This window comes from Gorilla gorilla, chromosome 17 (genome assembly GCF_029281585.2).
Source record: "Gorilla gorilla gorilla isolate KB3781 chromosome 17, NHGRI_mGorGor1-v2.1_pri, whole genome shotgun sequence".
NCBI classification, from domain to species: Eukaryota; Metazoa; Chordata; class Mammalia; order Primates; family Hominidae; genus Gorilla; species Gorilla gorilla.
Genome location: NC_073241.2, coordinates 41631265 through 41646711, shown reverse-complemented (window position 1 = coordinate 41646711; position 15447 = coordinate 41631265). Strand labels below are relative to the sequence as shown.

The window sequence follows — 15447 nt, the reverse complement described above, 5'->3', positions numbered from 1 at the left end:
AACATACGACCCGAGTCCATAATTCCTAAAGTTTCAATCTTCTCGCACTGTTTGAGTTTTAACTCGCTTATTCCCCCAAAGGAGTATGCCATTTACTTAATTTAAAAATTAAACAGCATAAAAACTTCTGAACTCTGAGTGAGACAGCGATCAGAGTTAAAAATAACTGATTTCGCGCGTTTCCGTGGAAAATGGGAGACAGACGTGACGGAGAGAGACCGAGCAGTGCCACGGCCCGATAGAGGGTGCGGGGGCTTGCACCCGCTGGTGTTTGTGAGAGAGCGCTGGTGTAGACGCGAACGCAGCGCAGGCGGCCGGGCGGCGCGGCCTGAGGTCGGGGCCTTTCCAGCGTTCCAGCTACACCGAGCGCGCGGGGGCGAAAACATGTGCATGGTGTTTGGGGACTGTGCGCATGGGAGTGTTTTCACTGTCAACCAGGGTTCTTTTTCTTATTTTGAACCCGTTTTCATGATGCACTGGAATGCTGAAGTTTAAAATTGCCTACGGAGAATTTTAAGACTAAAACCACACTAAGTTTCTTGTGTTAACTATAAATGCGGGTCAGAGTGAAAGCCGAGTAGGGAGGAGTGAAAAGGGGGAAAAGGGAAGAGATAAGAGGAAGAAAAGATGAAAGAGCCGGCGGAAGAGGGAGGGAAGCGGGGGCGGGCAGGCGAGCAGAGGCAGGGAAAGAGCGGCGCGGGTTGCGGGAAAGCTCCGCGCGCAGCACCCAACCGAGGACCGGGCGCGCGGTCCTCCCGCCGGCAGGGGGCGCCCACCGGCCCGCCTCCGGCCCCTCGCGGCCAGCCGCCCCGCCCGCGCCTGCGCTTCCTGCCCCTCCTCGTCCGGGATGCTGCTGCCGCTACTGCGGAGTAGCTGCTTCCCTTCCTCCTCTCCCGGCGGTGGCGGCGGCAGCGGCGGAGGCGGAGGAGGAGGAGGAGGGGACCCGGGCGCAGAGAGCCGGCCGGCGGCGCAGTTGCAGCGCGGAGCCCACGGGCCGCCGGGGCCGCCCCAGCGGGCGGAAGCCGAGCCCGGGGCCGACCCCCCGCGCGCGGCGGAGGCCGAGGGGGCGCCGGGGCCCGGGGCGCGCAGCCGGGGGGCGGGCGGCGGCGGGCGGCGGGCCGAGCGGGAGCCGCATGCGTGCATGGATCCGGGCGCCGCGCTGCAGAGGCGGGCCGGGGGCGGCGGCGGTCTGGGCGCGGGCTCCCCGGCGCTGTCGGGCGGCCAGGGCCGCCGGAGGAAGCAGCCCCCCAGGCCGGCCGACTTCAAGTTGCAGGTCATCATTATCGGCTCCCGCGGCGTGGGCAAGACCAGCCTGATGGAGCGCTTCACCGACGACACCTTCTGCGAGGCCTGCAAGTCCACCGTGGGTAAGGGCGCCACGGCGACCCTGGGCCGGGCCTCCTGGCGCCCGGGCCGGTGCCCTTCGCCCCGTGGGCTTCGAGTCTCATCGAGCCTGGGAGTCTTTCGGGGATGGGCCTCTCGGTGAAACTAGGGGCGGGGGTCTCCGTGGAGCGCCCTGCATCCCAATCCCAAAGCCTGGCAGAGGTTTTCGTGCCGCCTCCGGGCAGACCTGCCCTTGGCCGCCGGCCCTGCCTCAGAGGTCCTGGCAGCCCCCGGGGCCTGTGGGGGCGGCTCTCCACGGAAACTTCGGCCCTTAGCATACTCGCCGAAGAAAAAGCTGGGTTCGAGTGGAGCGCAGGCAGGCAGGGGAGTGAACGCCTAAGGCCGCTCTCGCCCGGGCCGCCCCGGCCCGCCAAGGCCAGCGCGCGCCGTCTGCTGCGGGTGTGATCCCTGCGCAACCAGGGCAGTTTTCTTATTTTGAACCCATTTTCAAGAAATGAAGTTTAAAGTCACCTATGGAGAATGTTAAAACTAAAACTACAGTAAGTTTCTCGTGCTAGCCGTACGTACGGGGCAGAGGAGCTTCAGCTGTATTTATCCATGACCTCAAACAACCCGGTGACTGGCGGGCATGGGGTTGATTCCTCCAGTACCGCTGTTTTCGGTGAGGGACAGGAGTGAAGTAAGTACAGGAACGCTCCAGGGTCAAGGAGGAAAACAGCCGCGGATCTGAAATGGAAACTGCAGGGGAAATTTTTTTAATTAAGTCATGCTTAGAGGACTTGACATTGAGATTTCTCAGTTGGATGTGGGTAGCAGTTGTTTCTATGGAAAACCCCTTAAAAGATGCCCAAACTAGGAGAACCCCGTTCTTTAAAATAAAGGGCAGTCACTTCCGTGATAGGAAGTGAGAGATTTCCCCAGGGGCGGTCCAAGAAACTGAGTAGTCAGGAGATTTGATAGAATTAAAAGCATAATTTCATGTAATTCTATTTATTAATAGTGTTATAACCAGTGGTAGTTCCAAGGCTGTCAGTACGATTTTGAGATGACTTGGTTTGAAATTGTCATGTAACAAAACAGTACTACATTTAAAGTGTCTTATTGGAAAATGAAACGTCCAATTTTTGTATTGTCTTTCTTGGTTTGTTTTCAAGAACTTACTTCCCTTAATGCTTTTTTGGAATAGATCATTTTGGAAATATTTGTGATGTCTGTACCATATGTTTTTAAAATGTTGTGGTTGGAGACATTATATTAAAATGAGTAGCGTAACTATACCTGTTTCAAATATCCAGTCTTGGATCATACAGAGTACAGGGAGTTGTTAAACCATCAAATGAGGGTTAGGCTGTTATTTTAGTACCTGACATAAATAAAGTAGGGTTAAATTCAATTTAGAATTGTCAATATTTTATGGCTCCGTACTTCAGTATATAAAAATGAGGGAGAATAGAGTTGCACTGTGTGATGAAGAGAAATCAGGTACCCATAGGTGGGTAACTGAGGGCTTGAGTGGATGGAGGGTGAGATGGATGAGCAAAGGTGTGCTTTAGAATGCAGAAGAGGAGAGAGGAAGAAGGGTTTTCTAAGCCTGGCAGCAGTGGAGCAGCCCCCCACCTCTGGGGAGGGTTCCTTAGGGGACTTGGGAATGGATGCTGCGAGACCTTGACCGCCATGCTAAGGAGAATGGACCCGATCCTATGGGCACCTGGAACCAAAAGACTCCTTAGTAAGGCATTGGCACGAAAACAGTGAAACTAGTTTGGCAGAGTTGCATTGGATGTTTGGGAATAAGGAAGAGCTGCGGAGGATGTTTGGGAATAAGGAAGAAACCAGGAGGCAAGGAGACCAAGCAGTTTGTTTCTGTGTCCCTTAACAAACACGCACTTACCCGAGCACATACTCCCTACTCTGAGTGTGGTTGAATTTCTGTCTTGCTCATTTTTGTTTGCTTCACATGTAGCCTATAATACTTAGAGTACTGGAGTACTTTAGTACTGAGTGCGTGCTTCTAACTGTGGGATGTTCAGAGAATGATCATGGCCCCTGGCCTGCTGCAGAGCGCGAAGACACTGTGAGAACGCCAGCCAGCTCCACTTCAGTTTCTGCTTCAGAGTTGCTTTTCCCCTCCACTCATCAGATCGTTTGTTGAGCACCTACTGTGTGTTGGGTGTTATGCTACCCAGTGGGGATTCAGTGGTAAACAGGACATCGGCTCTGTCCAGAAGTGGATCGGAGCTTCTGGGAGCTGCATGACCGCTTGTCAGGGCAGTGACAGATGTGTATGGGTATTTGGGAGCACAGTGAAAGCGCCTCCAGTCGAGGCTAGTGATGAGGCCTGGTCAGAGAAGGCTTCCTCGTCATTGGAATGTTTGAAGATAAGTTTGTTCCTCTAGTTCCTTTAGAAAAATGCAAATTAAATATGGTACTGGGTGTGGTGTAGAATCGTGGTTGCCTTACCTGAACGGTTACCATTTGAGCAGTTAGCTCACGGGGTTCTTCCCAGGCTGGTTTTTCTAGTTTCATCTTCATGTAGTGCAGTGAATTCCATATAGAGCAAGAGTCTCTTCCACAGTAGGCGTTTTTCCCTACCCTGTCAGGGCTTATGGATGTGTGCTGCTCATGACAGCCGTCTGGGAAAGATCGTGAGCCTCACAGCATGGCCCAGGGAAGAGTCCCTGAGTGTGCCTGGACCAAGATGGGTCACTAGAGTGGTAGTATTGTGTAATTCCGAGGCTAGGAGTGTTTCCATTAAGAGCCTTTTTATTTTTATTTATTCATTTATTTTTGAGACAGAGTCTTGCTCTGTCACCCAGGCTGGAGTGCAGTGGTACGATCATGGCTGACTGCAGCCTCGACCTGCCAGGCTCACACAATCTTCCTGCCGCAGCCTCCTGAGTAGCTGGGACTGCAGGTGCACACCACCAAGCCCTTTTTTGATTTTTAGTAGAGATGAAGTCTTGCTATGTTGTCCAGGCTGGTCTCAAACTCCTAGTCTCAAGCACTTGGCCTCCCAAAGTGCTCAGATTACAGGCGTAAGCCACTGCTCCTGACCAGTAAGTGCCTTTTAAAGTAAATGGGATTCACTTGAACTTTCTATAAAAGATCCGTAGTGGAAGTCCTTAGGGATTTGAGATGATGAACTATTATGTAAAATTATAAATGAGCAAAATGTTGTTTTTTGTATTGTTAATCAAATCAGAAACTGGTTTAAAAGATACACAAAATTCACAAGGGTATGAAAAACTGAGAGGTTGTGTTTACTAATTGGTCTGTTTAATGGAAGTTGTCTAATGGAATTGTCTCATATTTTCAAATGGGATTTTGTTTTCATGGACTTTAATTAGTCTGATTATAATTTACAAGTTCTTTTAAAAAGTACAGGAGCAGCTTTTTAAAGTTTGAGAAACAGAAAAAAGTAATTGACTAAAGAAATTTACAACTAACATGCCTGGTCCACTATTTTTCTCATAGCAGTGCCTGTATCACAAGCATACTTATCCACCATGAATCTGTGTGTGCTTTTGCAAGTTGACATTATTGCTTCCTGAGTGAAGCTGTAGAAACCATTTCTATCTAGCAATGCCGAATTCTTGATCTTGGTTCCTTCTGTTTGACTCTCATTAGTTTTAGCATAAACAGGTAAATGTGCTTTTTTAAAAGTATATTTCAAAAAAGAACTCCATAAAATTACATATCTGTCAACCTTTGTTTTATTTCTATGTTACTGTTGGAAGCTAGCTGTTAATTTTGTTTAGGTTGAAATGGTTTTACCTTTTAAAAACCTACCCCCCCCGGCCGGGCGCGGTGGCTCACGCCTGTAATCCCAGCACTTTGGGAGGCCGAGGCGGGCGGATCACGAGGTCGGGAGATCGAGACCATCCTGGCTAACACGGTGAAACCCCGTCTCTACTAAAAATACAAAAAATTAGCCGGGCGTGGTAGTGGGCGCCTGTAGTCCCAGCTACTCGGGAGGCTGAGGCAGGAGAATGGCGTGAACCCAGGAGGTGGAGCTTGCAGTGAGCCAAGATCGCGCCACTGCACTCCAGCCTGGGCAACAAAGCAAGACTCCGTCTCAAAAAAAAATAATAATAAAATAAAAATAAAAATAAAAAATAAAAATAAAAACCTACCCCCGCCCTTGCTCCAACAGCATTGCATGCTGGAAAAAACACTACAGTAAGAATAAGAAATGTGGGTTCTTGCTCCGGGCTCTGCCACTAACTAGTTTGTGACTTTGGATAAGTAATGTAGTTGTCTATGCCTATAAATAGAAGTAGTAGTAGCAGTAGTAGTAGTAGTAGTAGTAGTAGTAGTAGTAGTAGTCACTGCTATGTGGTGAGCACTTACTATACCAGCAGAAGGCCTCATCACAGCCCTGAAAGTTATCCCTGTTTTACAGATGAGGACGTGAAGTCTCAGAGAGGTAGAAATTTACCTGCTGCGGCACAGCTGCTCAGCAAGTGGTCAGGGCCAAGGGCTGCAAGTGAATTCTTTTTAACTATCTTTCTGTCTGTTCCTTAGCTTACTTTCGGGTTTAGATTGACTTTGCTTTGTTGAAAATACTAATGGCTCACACACATAAAGGTCAGACATGATGGAGCCCTTTCCTTGTTTTAGAATTTGGTCCTTGTTACAGCCCTGTGAAGATAGTGACATAATTATCCTATGGTATTAGTGAAACTGATTTTCTTTAAGTGTGTCCCTGTCATTACTTGTCACTTGCCTTTTGAATTAAAATAATGCTACAAGAACTGCTTTTTAATCTATATATTCCATCATTCAAATTCAAATATCTTAAGCCTTTTACATACCAAAATAGGTATATTTGAATACAGGAGAAGTCAAAGAAAGGCAATCTGGACCAGAATTCTGATTTTTCTGGGTAATAAAGTTTCCTTCAAAATGCTGGAGGCCAGCATAAGATTGCCAGTTCTTTATTTTGCCAAGTAAGAATATTAAAAAAAAAAAGAAAGAAAGAAAAAGACTTAAAAAAATTAGGAAAGATAAGATACCACAGTTTAAAAGTTTTTTATTTTATTTTTTATTTTTATTTTTGAGACGAAGTCTCACCCTGTCACCTAGGCTGGAGTGCAGTGGTGCGATCTCTGCTCACTGCAAACCTCCGCCTCCCAGGTTCAAGCAGTTCTCCTGCCTCAGCCTCCCAAGTAACTGGGGTTACAGGCACTCACCACCACGCCTGGCTAATTTTTGTATTTTTAGTAGAGACAGGGTTTCACCATGTTGGCCAGGCTGGTCTTGAAATCCTGACCTTGTGATCCACCCTCCTCAGCCTCCCAAAGAGCTAGGATTACAGGTGTGAGCCATCACCCACTGCCAAAAGTTCTTTAAATTTATCTTCATTTTTCTCATTGTGCGGCAGTGCTCTAAACTTCACAGCCTGGCCCCCTTAAAGGATGGCAGCCCTTCGGTGAAGCCCTTTAACTCCGCTGCAGGCCACAGTCCTGTGTGCTCTCTGCCTGACTCCCCTCTAGCCTGTGTTGACATGGGGGTGCACTCAGGATGCCCACTAGTGGGGCCTCGGCCAGAGACTGCTTACGCTGGGGAAGTAGGGTAGTGCGAGTGACTCCGTTTCTTTGGACCTGCGGTTGAGCTGGCAGCAGAATGGAGGGGTCCGAGAAACGGGTGAGTGTGAATCCCTTGCAGAAATCCTCTCTGGGGGTCTGCCCTTGAATGTTAGGCGGCATGACAAGTCAAATGCAGTCCACCAGGGTCTTCACCTGGAAATTGACTACTTGTACTTTATTCTGGAAACTTAGGGCAGAGATTTTTGTTAGAAAACCCAGAATGAGCATCTCATACTGGATTTAAATGCTTAACTGTGTATTTTATTTTGCTATACTGTATTTGTACACAGTCTTCTAAGCCATGACCGATCTGCCCGTGTTTCACTTAAGAGAGAATTAAGGAAAATCATCCAGAATTCCCACTCCAAAAGCCCAAGCTCTGCAGCCCTGCAGTGTGGTTTTGCTCCATCTGGAGAGAACCTCACACAGACTCCCCTGCCAAAATGATGTAACATGATGACTCAGGGATGTGAGCGTGAGAGGAACCAACATTTAGTTCTTATACCCACATATGCTGTGTGTTGTGTGATTAGGTTTATTTAATGAACTTAATGCAAGCTGAGAGGCTTGACAAAACGTCCCCTTTTGTGGACTAAAGTAGCCATCTTTCAGAGAAAGCATGCAGATTCAGTTGGTGTTAGATTGTTTATGTTGAATAAAAATCTATTTAAAGACCTGGCTGAAGTGCATTCAGCCTTTCTCTCACTGTCTGCACTTACAATAAAGAAGAAAGATTTTATTATGCATGACAGAGATCCAGATTCTTAGAGATTGCCTCTTTCCCTCTGGTCTGTGGAATCTGCCAGAAGCCATCTGTTTAATGGATCTTGGAACTGGCTGTAGAAGGCAGAGTAGGTTCCTTTGAGAACTGATAGGTCCAAGTTATTCTCTATCCTTGGGTGCCAGATACATTGTTCCAAATAAGCATTAGTTTGAATTTGTAAAGAAAACAGCTTTGTACAGTAGTCATTCTACAAATAGTTTTAAGCCGCATTTTCTATTTATATAAGACACCATCCTGCTCGACCTTCCCCTGGGCACAAAGCTCACACCTGGTTTACCCTTTTCAGAGAGGAGATGAGTCACGGAGGTAGCCATAATAAGTGTTAGAAAAGAGTGCCTCCTGCTTCAGCTGAGGAAGACATTTATCATCCTCCTTTTGTCCTTTAATTCACATCTTTGACATTTGGAAAGTATTTGGAAAGCCAAAACTACAGACCAAAAATTGTGCCCTTAATTTAGTGTGATTGTTTAAAAAAAAAAAAAAACTTTTGAAACTGGGAAGCACAGCACAAGCTGAACAGAGCACTGGATTCCATAGAAAATGTTTTCCCTCCAACTCTGACAAACTCCACCCTTTGGTTTCTGGTGCCTAGTTAACAGAACAACCTGCAATTCCAACTCCACGTCAGCACTTGGGCGAAGGAATAGGCCCCTATAAATGAGGAGCTTTGTGTTTTTCGCTTGCCTCCTCTCGCCTCTTCAAGCCATGTGTGTGGTAGGACCTCAACACACTTGTCGATTGGCTAAAGAATCACACACCTGCAGTCAAATTTTCACTTTTAATTTTTTACTTAAAAAGAAAAAACAGCAGCCTGGGCTACATGGCGAAACCCCATCTCCACACACAAAAAAATAGAAAAATTAGCCTGGTGTGGTGGTGCACACCTGTGGTCCCAGCTACTTGGGAGGCTGAGGCGGGAGGATCACTTGAGCCAGGGAGATCTAGGCTGCAGTGAGCAGTGATGGTGCCACTGTATTCCCAGCCTGGGTGACAGAGTGAGACCTTGTCTCAAAAAAGAAAAAACACTCCACCTTCTCCTTGGCCACCACTGTCTTCCCAAGCCATGGCGCTTGTGGAAAGAGATTTTGGAGGCAGGCATACAGTCCTGCATGTAAGTTTCAGCTCCACGACAGGCTGCCAGCTGTCCTTAGGCAAGCAGCTTACCTCAGTGTCTTCACTCATAAGAAGAAAAACAGTGGGATTTACACTTTCTTCACATCTCACAGTATAGGCATAAATGAAGTTAAAATATCTTACATGTCTGGCATAGAAAAGACAATTTATAATTCTCTTTTCCTAATGTATCCTGTAGATCCGAAAACTCTGAAACACTCCATAAAAAAGTCCTTACCCTTTAATGATACACACTGATATATACAGATGATATAAATTTCAAAATCTAATAACATGTCCTGGGTAAAACATAATCTGTTTGACAGTCCCTGTGTTTTCATGGATCCATTCTGAGTAGTAGTGAAGTTCAATTTTTTTGCATATGAAGAAAATGTTAATAATCCACTGTTTGATCATGGGTTTTTTTTTCTCTCTTCCCTTTAAGTATTCTCCTCCTCTTTTGACCAGGAACTCAAAATAACATGGTAGCATTTCAGATGGGGGTTTGTCTGAAGCCAAGGAGTAGAGAAGGCCTCCTGGTGCAGGGATGGAGTCTGTCCCAGCCAACCAGCCATCCGCCCTGTCTTACTGTTAATTTTATATACTTGCCTAGCAATGCAGAGTTCTTTTTCAGCCTTAAATATATGTTCTTAGCTCCCTTCCAGCCTCTGCCTTTTGTTCATCAGGTGGGGCTGCACAGTGTACAGGGAGGAGCACAGCCGGGAGCCAGGCAGCCCAGGTTCAAACCTGTGCCCTCATGCTCACCAGCTTGGTTACCTTAGGCAGTCTACCAGCTTCCCTGACTTCTGTTTTTTCATCTATAAAATATAGACAGTAATATCTACCTCATAATATTGTTAATGAATATACACTGCAACAAGTTAATGTAGATAAGGCCCTTAGAATATTATCTGAAATACAGCAAACACCACAAAAGTTCTTAATCTTTTCATTTGTGAATAGAACATACACCTTTCTGTGGAATTCTAATACGTGTATACTTCCATGAGAGGAACTGTCCACTCACTCTGCTGGGCTCCAGCCACGCCTCTCCTTGGAGGCCCAGGACCTCCAACTGTCCCTCTGTCCTCCCCTCCCTGATGCAGTCCGTGGTGTCATTGTTTGTTCCAGTCAAGTGCAAGGCTGTCTCCTTGTGCTTCTGTGTACAGGATGGGCTTTATTTGCTGAGTGGGAGCGTGCCAACCGTGGAGTGCAAGCGAGGACAGGTCTTCTTGTATCTGGATGCAATTTGACATCCTCAGGCCTGGATAAGCATTTTTTTAATGACGTATAGTAACATTAGGATTTTAATAGTACCTGCTTCTGAGTTGATCAAAATATTTTATAGTAATTAGTTTCTATTTAAATCCTTACCACACAGGTTAGATAGGAAAAGCCAGATAATGTTAAATAGTAGGATGTCACAAGACAGGTCTACTAGCAGTGAGTTTGCATCCCCTTTTCCTCTTTTTTTTTTTTTTTTTTTTTTGAGACAGAGCCTTGCTCTGTCCCCCAGGCTGGAGTACAGTGGCGCGATATCGGCTCACTGCAAGCTCTGCCTCCCGGGTTCACGCTGTTCTCCTGCCTCAGCCTCCCGAGCAGCTGGGACCACAGGCACCCACCACCACCACACCCGGCTAATTTTTTGTATTTTTGGTAGAGACGCGGTTTCACCGTGTTAGCCAGAATGGTCTTGATCTCCTCCTGATCCACCCGCCTTGGCCTCCCAAAGTGCTGGGATTACAGGCGTGAGCCACCATGCCCAGCCACATTCTCTTTTCCTTATATGGGACGAGAATTCATTTTGAACTCTTCCCTGGTAGGTGGTAGAGTTTGGGCAGAAGACTGGCCTTATGCCCACATGACTTGATTTTAATGCTAGATTTGCCTCTCTCTGTAACCTTAACATGTTCCTTAATTTATTTTCTCACAACTCACTGAAAATGCTTACAATCTAATCCCTTAGTAGAATATTATATCCAATTTAAATAATATTATGTAAGATACATCCTTGGAAGAAAAGCCACTATATAAAACTTAAGGTCATTATTATAAATTGGCAGTGACATCACAACTACTGTTTGTATTGAGACTTACTTCCAAGTCTATGGAAATTTTTCAACTTCTTGAAAGTATTAAGTAAAATCTATGGTCTGGTCCAAACTCCAGATCTTTGGTGGAACGAGGAGAAGTGACCTGGGCATGGAAGAAGAGGGCACGGTCCGCTCAGCCATAGTCCTAGATGTGGACCACAGTGGTGGTTAGGCTTTTTACTGGAAAGGAGTGTAAAGAAAGAAGTTTCCGTGTGTTTTTGCCATTTTCACTTTTGTAACTTCTTATGGCCCAGCAAAAAGAAACAGTAATGTGCAAATGTTTCACTTTAAGGGGAACATAGAAATCTTACAAGCACTAAGTCCAGGGATTCCTCCCGCTGTTGCTAAGACATGTGAAAGACAGCCAGCAAGAAGGCAGAGCGCAGAGTCAGGCCTTGTCTTAACAGCTTGGCTGTGGGAGCTATGAGCCACTTCAGAACATCTCACGCTTTTCTCTCTTTTCACCCATCTGACTTTTATTATAATAACCTTTCATTGTGGGCAGTGGTGTGAATTTGAGTCTTGGTTCTGCTGCTTCTCTGTCCTGTCGTATGACTGTAGGCAAATTACCCTGTCCTCTCTCTGCTCATCATGATGTCTTCCTTTATAAATAAAATGGGGGTAATAGTTTCCCCGTCACTGGGCTGCTGTGAGGCTTGGATGTGTTGGGTATTAGACATGGAGTATTTGACAGATGTCCACTGTCATTAGTACTAAAGGAAATTAAGGTCAAGAATAAGACACTGGCACAGTTGCTCATGCCTATAAACCCAGCACTTGGAGAGGCTGAGGTAGGAGGATCACTTGAGTTTGAGACCAGCCTGGGCAACATAGTGAGATGCTATCTCTACAAAAACCAAAATCGGTTAGTGACAGTGGTACGCTTCTGTAGACCCAGGTACTCGGGAGGCTGAGGTGGGAGGATCACCCAGGAGTTGAAGGCTGCAGTGAGCTATGATCCTGCCACTGCACTCCAGCCTGGGTGACAAAGCCTTCTTTTTTTTTCTTTTTTTTTTTTCTTTTTTTTCTGCTTCAAAAAAAAGAAAGACTGACTTAAACAGAGCAGTCTAAGACCTTTGATAATACTGTATCTCTGTAGCCTGCGTGCTTTTAGAAAGCATTGTTAAAATACTTTTAGAAAGACTTCCACAAAACTGGTAAGCCTAAAGAAAAGCAAGCTCCTCTCACCAGAATAATTCACCTGGTAGACCAGTTCTGTATCTAAGGGACTGAATGGAGAAACTGTTACCGTAATCCTCTGAGATTAGTGTGTGTAGGGAGAGGCTGTGAGCAAGGATGTCTGCCCCATCCTGTGAGGAACTGTAGGAGAAATGAGAGGTTGTGTTGCTGCACACACTCATGTTTCTCCTGTGTGCTGGGCACCCCTGCGTTCACTGCTTCCATTCCACACCTGCTATTCAGATGCCTTTTTTTTTTTTAACTAATCAGTCCTGAATTTCCCTATTTTTTTCCAAAAATAATTCGCATTTCTTCTTACATATACAGCATTTGATGGAGAAGAGGGAGCAGTTTCCAGCCATCAAATTTATTGAGTTGCTGTTGTGTGCCAGGCAGTGTCCTAGGCTTTAGGGGGCTGAAGATGACTACATCCTCAGAGGACAGGCACGTAGCCTGTCGAGGAGGCCAGCAAAGAAGGAACGATATGATATGGGCTAGAAGAGAGTTCAGGGCCAAGAACTGGAACATAGATAAAGACAAGGGTAAAGGTGGGTGCAGTCAGAAGAGGTCAGATGGGAAATCTAGGGCTTCAGAGGGTTCTGGGCAGACAAGGAGGTTCTCTAAGAAGAGAGAACAGCAAAGACAGACGCTTTGCCAAGTGCATGGTGTGTTAATTTAGGTCAGTATGACTCTGGTTTTCAAAGGCAGGGACTGTCCCCATCAACAGTGGTGAGGGTTCGTTGCTTCCTCCCTTAGTCAAGATAACCTGTAGGAAACCGGTTTTCAACAGGGTTGTAGACAGTAGTGAAGTCGCCACCCTCTTTGTCCCTTGGTTGTTTGTAAACATTTCCTCTTCTGTAACAGGAACTCTGTTGACTTTTCCTAAATAATCTGCCAGATATTTGAGGTTATTCATGACTTTTTTCCTTTTATTGAGGATCAGTATCACTTCTATGACATCCCAGTATTAAAAATAGACAACATTACGGGATATTTTTGACTTTTAATATAAGAAAGTTTTTAGAAATGTTTAGTCGTGTACTTTGATACAGGTATATGTTTCTAAGCCAAAAATTGGATTAAGTTTCCAGTCATTGCAGGCTACTTAATGGCTGTTAGATATGGTATAGGTATAGGATATTTTGTTTAAGAGCGAGGACTGTTTTAAGGAACTGGTTTTATTCATGGAACCGTAGATCTGGCCACTGGGTATTTTTCTGTTGTGTTGTTAATTGTCATTCAACTACTCACTATAAGATAGTCTTCATTTTGGCTAAACAGATTGTTTTTTTCTTTTGTTTTTTTCCTTTCCAGCTTTTATTTTAGGTTCAGGGGGTGCATGTGCACGTTTGTTACATGGGTGAATTGCATGTCATGGGGGTTTGGTGTACAGATGATTTTGTCACCCAGGCAGTGAGCATAGGACCCGATAGGTAGTTTTTCAGTCCTCTCCTTCCTCCCACCCGTCACCCTCAGGTAGGCCCCAGTGTCTGTTCCCTTCTTTTTGTCTATGAGTACTCAATGCTAAAACAGGTTCTTAGCCCTATTTACTGTCGGGTAATCTTTGCTTTGTTTTCCTGTTAGAACTAATAATGTGTTTATAATTACATAGTGATAATGTTACCACTTATTTCCTGATTTTGAATATTAATGTCCTAGGCTTTTATTTTTATTCATTAAATGTTGTGATTACAAAATAGTCCTAGTGTAGGACTGCTGGAGTTCGGTAAGTTGTTCAAGTTGGTTGGGAAAGGCAGTCTGACATATTCAGACTCCATTGTTAGCAGAGAAAACTGTAGTCAAAGCAAAGATTATCTGCTCTAGCTGTTTCAGGGACTCTTAGTCAATTTGAAGCAGAGCTCAAAAGAAATATCATCTGCCAGTTCTTTTCAATAAAGTCACAGCCACTGCCACAAGGTTTACAAAAGTTACAGCTCCTTTAATTACATTTTAAAAACAAACTTACTTGAAGAAATTGGAAACAAAAGTAAAATAGAATATTGGGGAACCTGCCCCGTTAGTCATGTAGGTTCTTTTCTATTTTCCCTAAGCGTCGGCCGGTTTGAGAAATAAAGGGACAGAGTACAAAAGAGAGAAATTTTAAAGCTGGGCGTCCGGGGGAGACGTCACATGTCGGTAGGTTCCGTGATGCCCCACAAGCCACAAAACCAGCAAGTTTTTATTAGGGATTTTCAAAAGGGGAGGGAGTGTGTAAACAGGTGTGGGTCACAGAGATCACATACTTCACAAGGTAATAGAATATCACAAGGCAAGTGGAGGCAGGGCGAGATCACAGGACCACAGGACCAGGGTGAAATTAATATTGCTAATGAAGTTTCAGGCACCATTGTCATTGATAACATCTTATCAGGAGACAGGGTTTTGAGAGCAACCGGTCTGACCAAAATTTATTAGGCAAGAATTTCCTCTTCCTAATAAGCCTGGGAGCACTACGGGAGACTGGGGTCTATTCCACCCCTACAGCCTTGACCATAGAAGACGGCCACGCCCAGGGGGCCCCCCCCCATCTGTAGACCTACCCCCAGGCAAGTATTCTCTTTCCCAGGGATGTTCCTTGCTGAGAAAAAGAATTCAGCGATATTTCTCCCATTTGCTTTTGAAAGAGGAGAAATATGGCTCTGTTCCGCCCGGCTCACCAGTGGTCAGAGTTTAAGGTGATCTCGCTTGTTACCTGAACATTGCTGTTATCCTGTTCTTTTTCAAGGTGCCCAGATTTCATATTGTTTAAACACACATGCTCTACAATTTGTGCAGTTAACACAATTATCACATGGTCCTGAGGCGACATACATCCTCCTCGGCTTATGAGATGACAGGATTAAGAGATTAAAGTAAAGACAGGCATAGAAAATCACAAGGGTATTGTTTGGGGAAGTGATAAATGTCCATGGAATCGTCACAATTTATGTTTAGAGATTGCAGTAAAGACAGGCATAAGAAATTATAAAAGTATTAATTTGGGGAACTAATAAATGTCCATGAAATCTTCACAATCCACGTTCTTCTGCCATGGCTTCAGCCGGTCCCTCTGTTTGGGGTCCCTGACTTCCCGCAACAATAGAATAGTAGTCATCACAGATTATGCATTTGATTAGTAAATTCCATCACAGAGTAGCATGGCAGCAGTGAAATCCTAACTCTACATTAATATGAAGACAGTGTTTTGTCATTAAACTGTGCTGCTTTAAACCAGATAGCAAATGTCTGCGCTATTTTGTGCGTCTTGTGTAGTGTCACTTGAAATTGCAGTTTCCTTGCAGCTGAGTGTTAAGCCACTGTCTTCGAGTTCTCCATCATGCAGAACCTGCTTCCTGGGTCAAGGCAG

General features: G+C 45.4%; 1 protein-coding gene across 1 annotated transcript in view; it reads left to right on the top strand.

Annotated features, from left to right (window-relative positions):
* The first annotated feature begins 832 nt into the window (after positions 1 to 832).
* Positions 833 to 15447, top strand: part of RAB12 (RAB12, member RAS oncogene family) — a 30391-nt gene continuing 15776 nt past the window's right edge. The window contains exon 1 of the mRNA XM_031003770.3: positions 833 to 1367. Within this exon, the coding sequence (XP_030859630.2) occupies positions 848 to 1367 (520 nt within the window). The 5' untranslated portion in view covers positions 833 to 847. The remainder of the gene's footprint in view (positions 1368 to 15447) is intronic.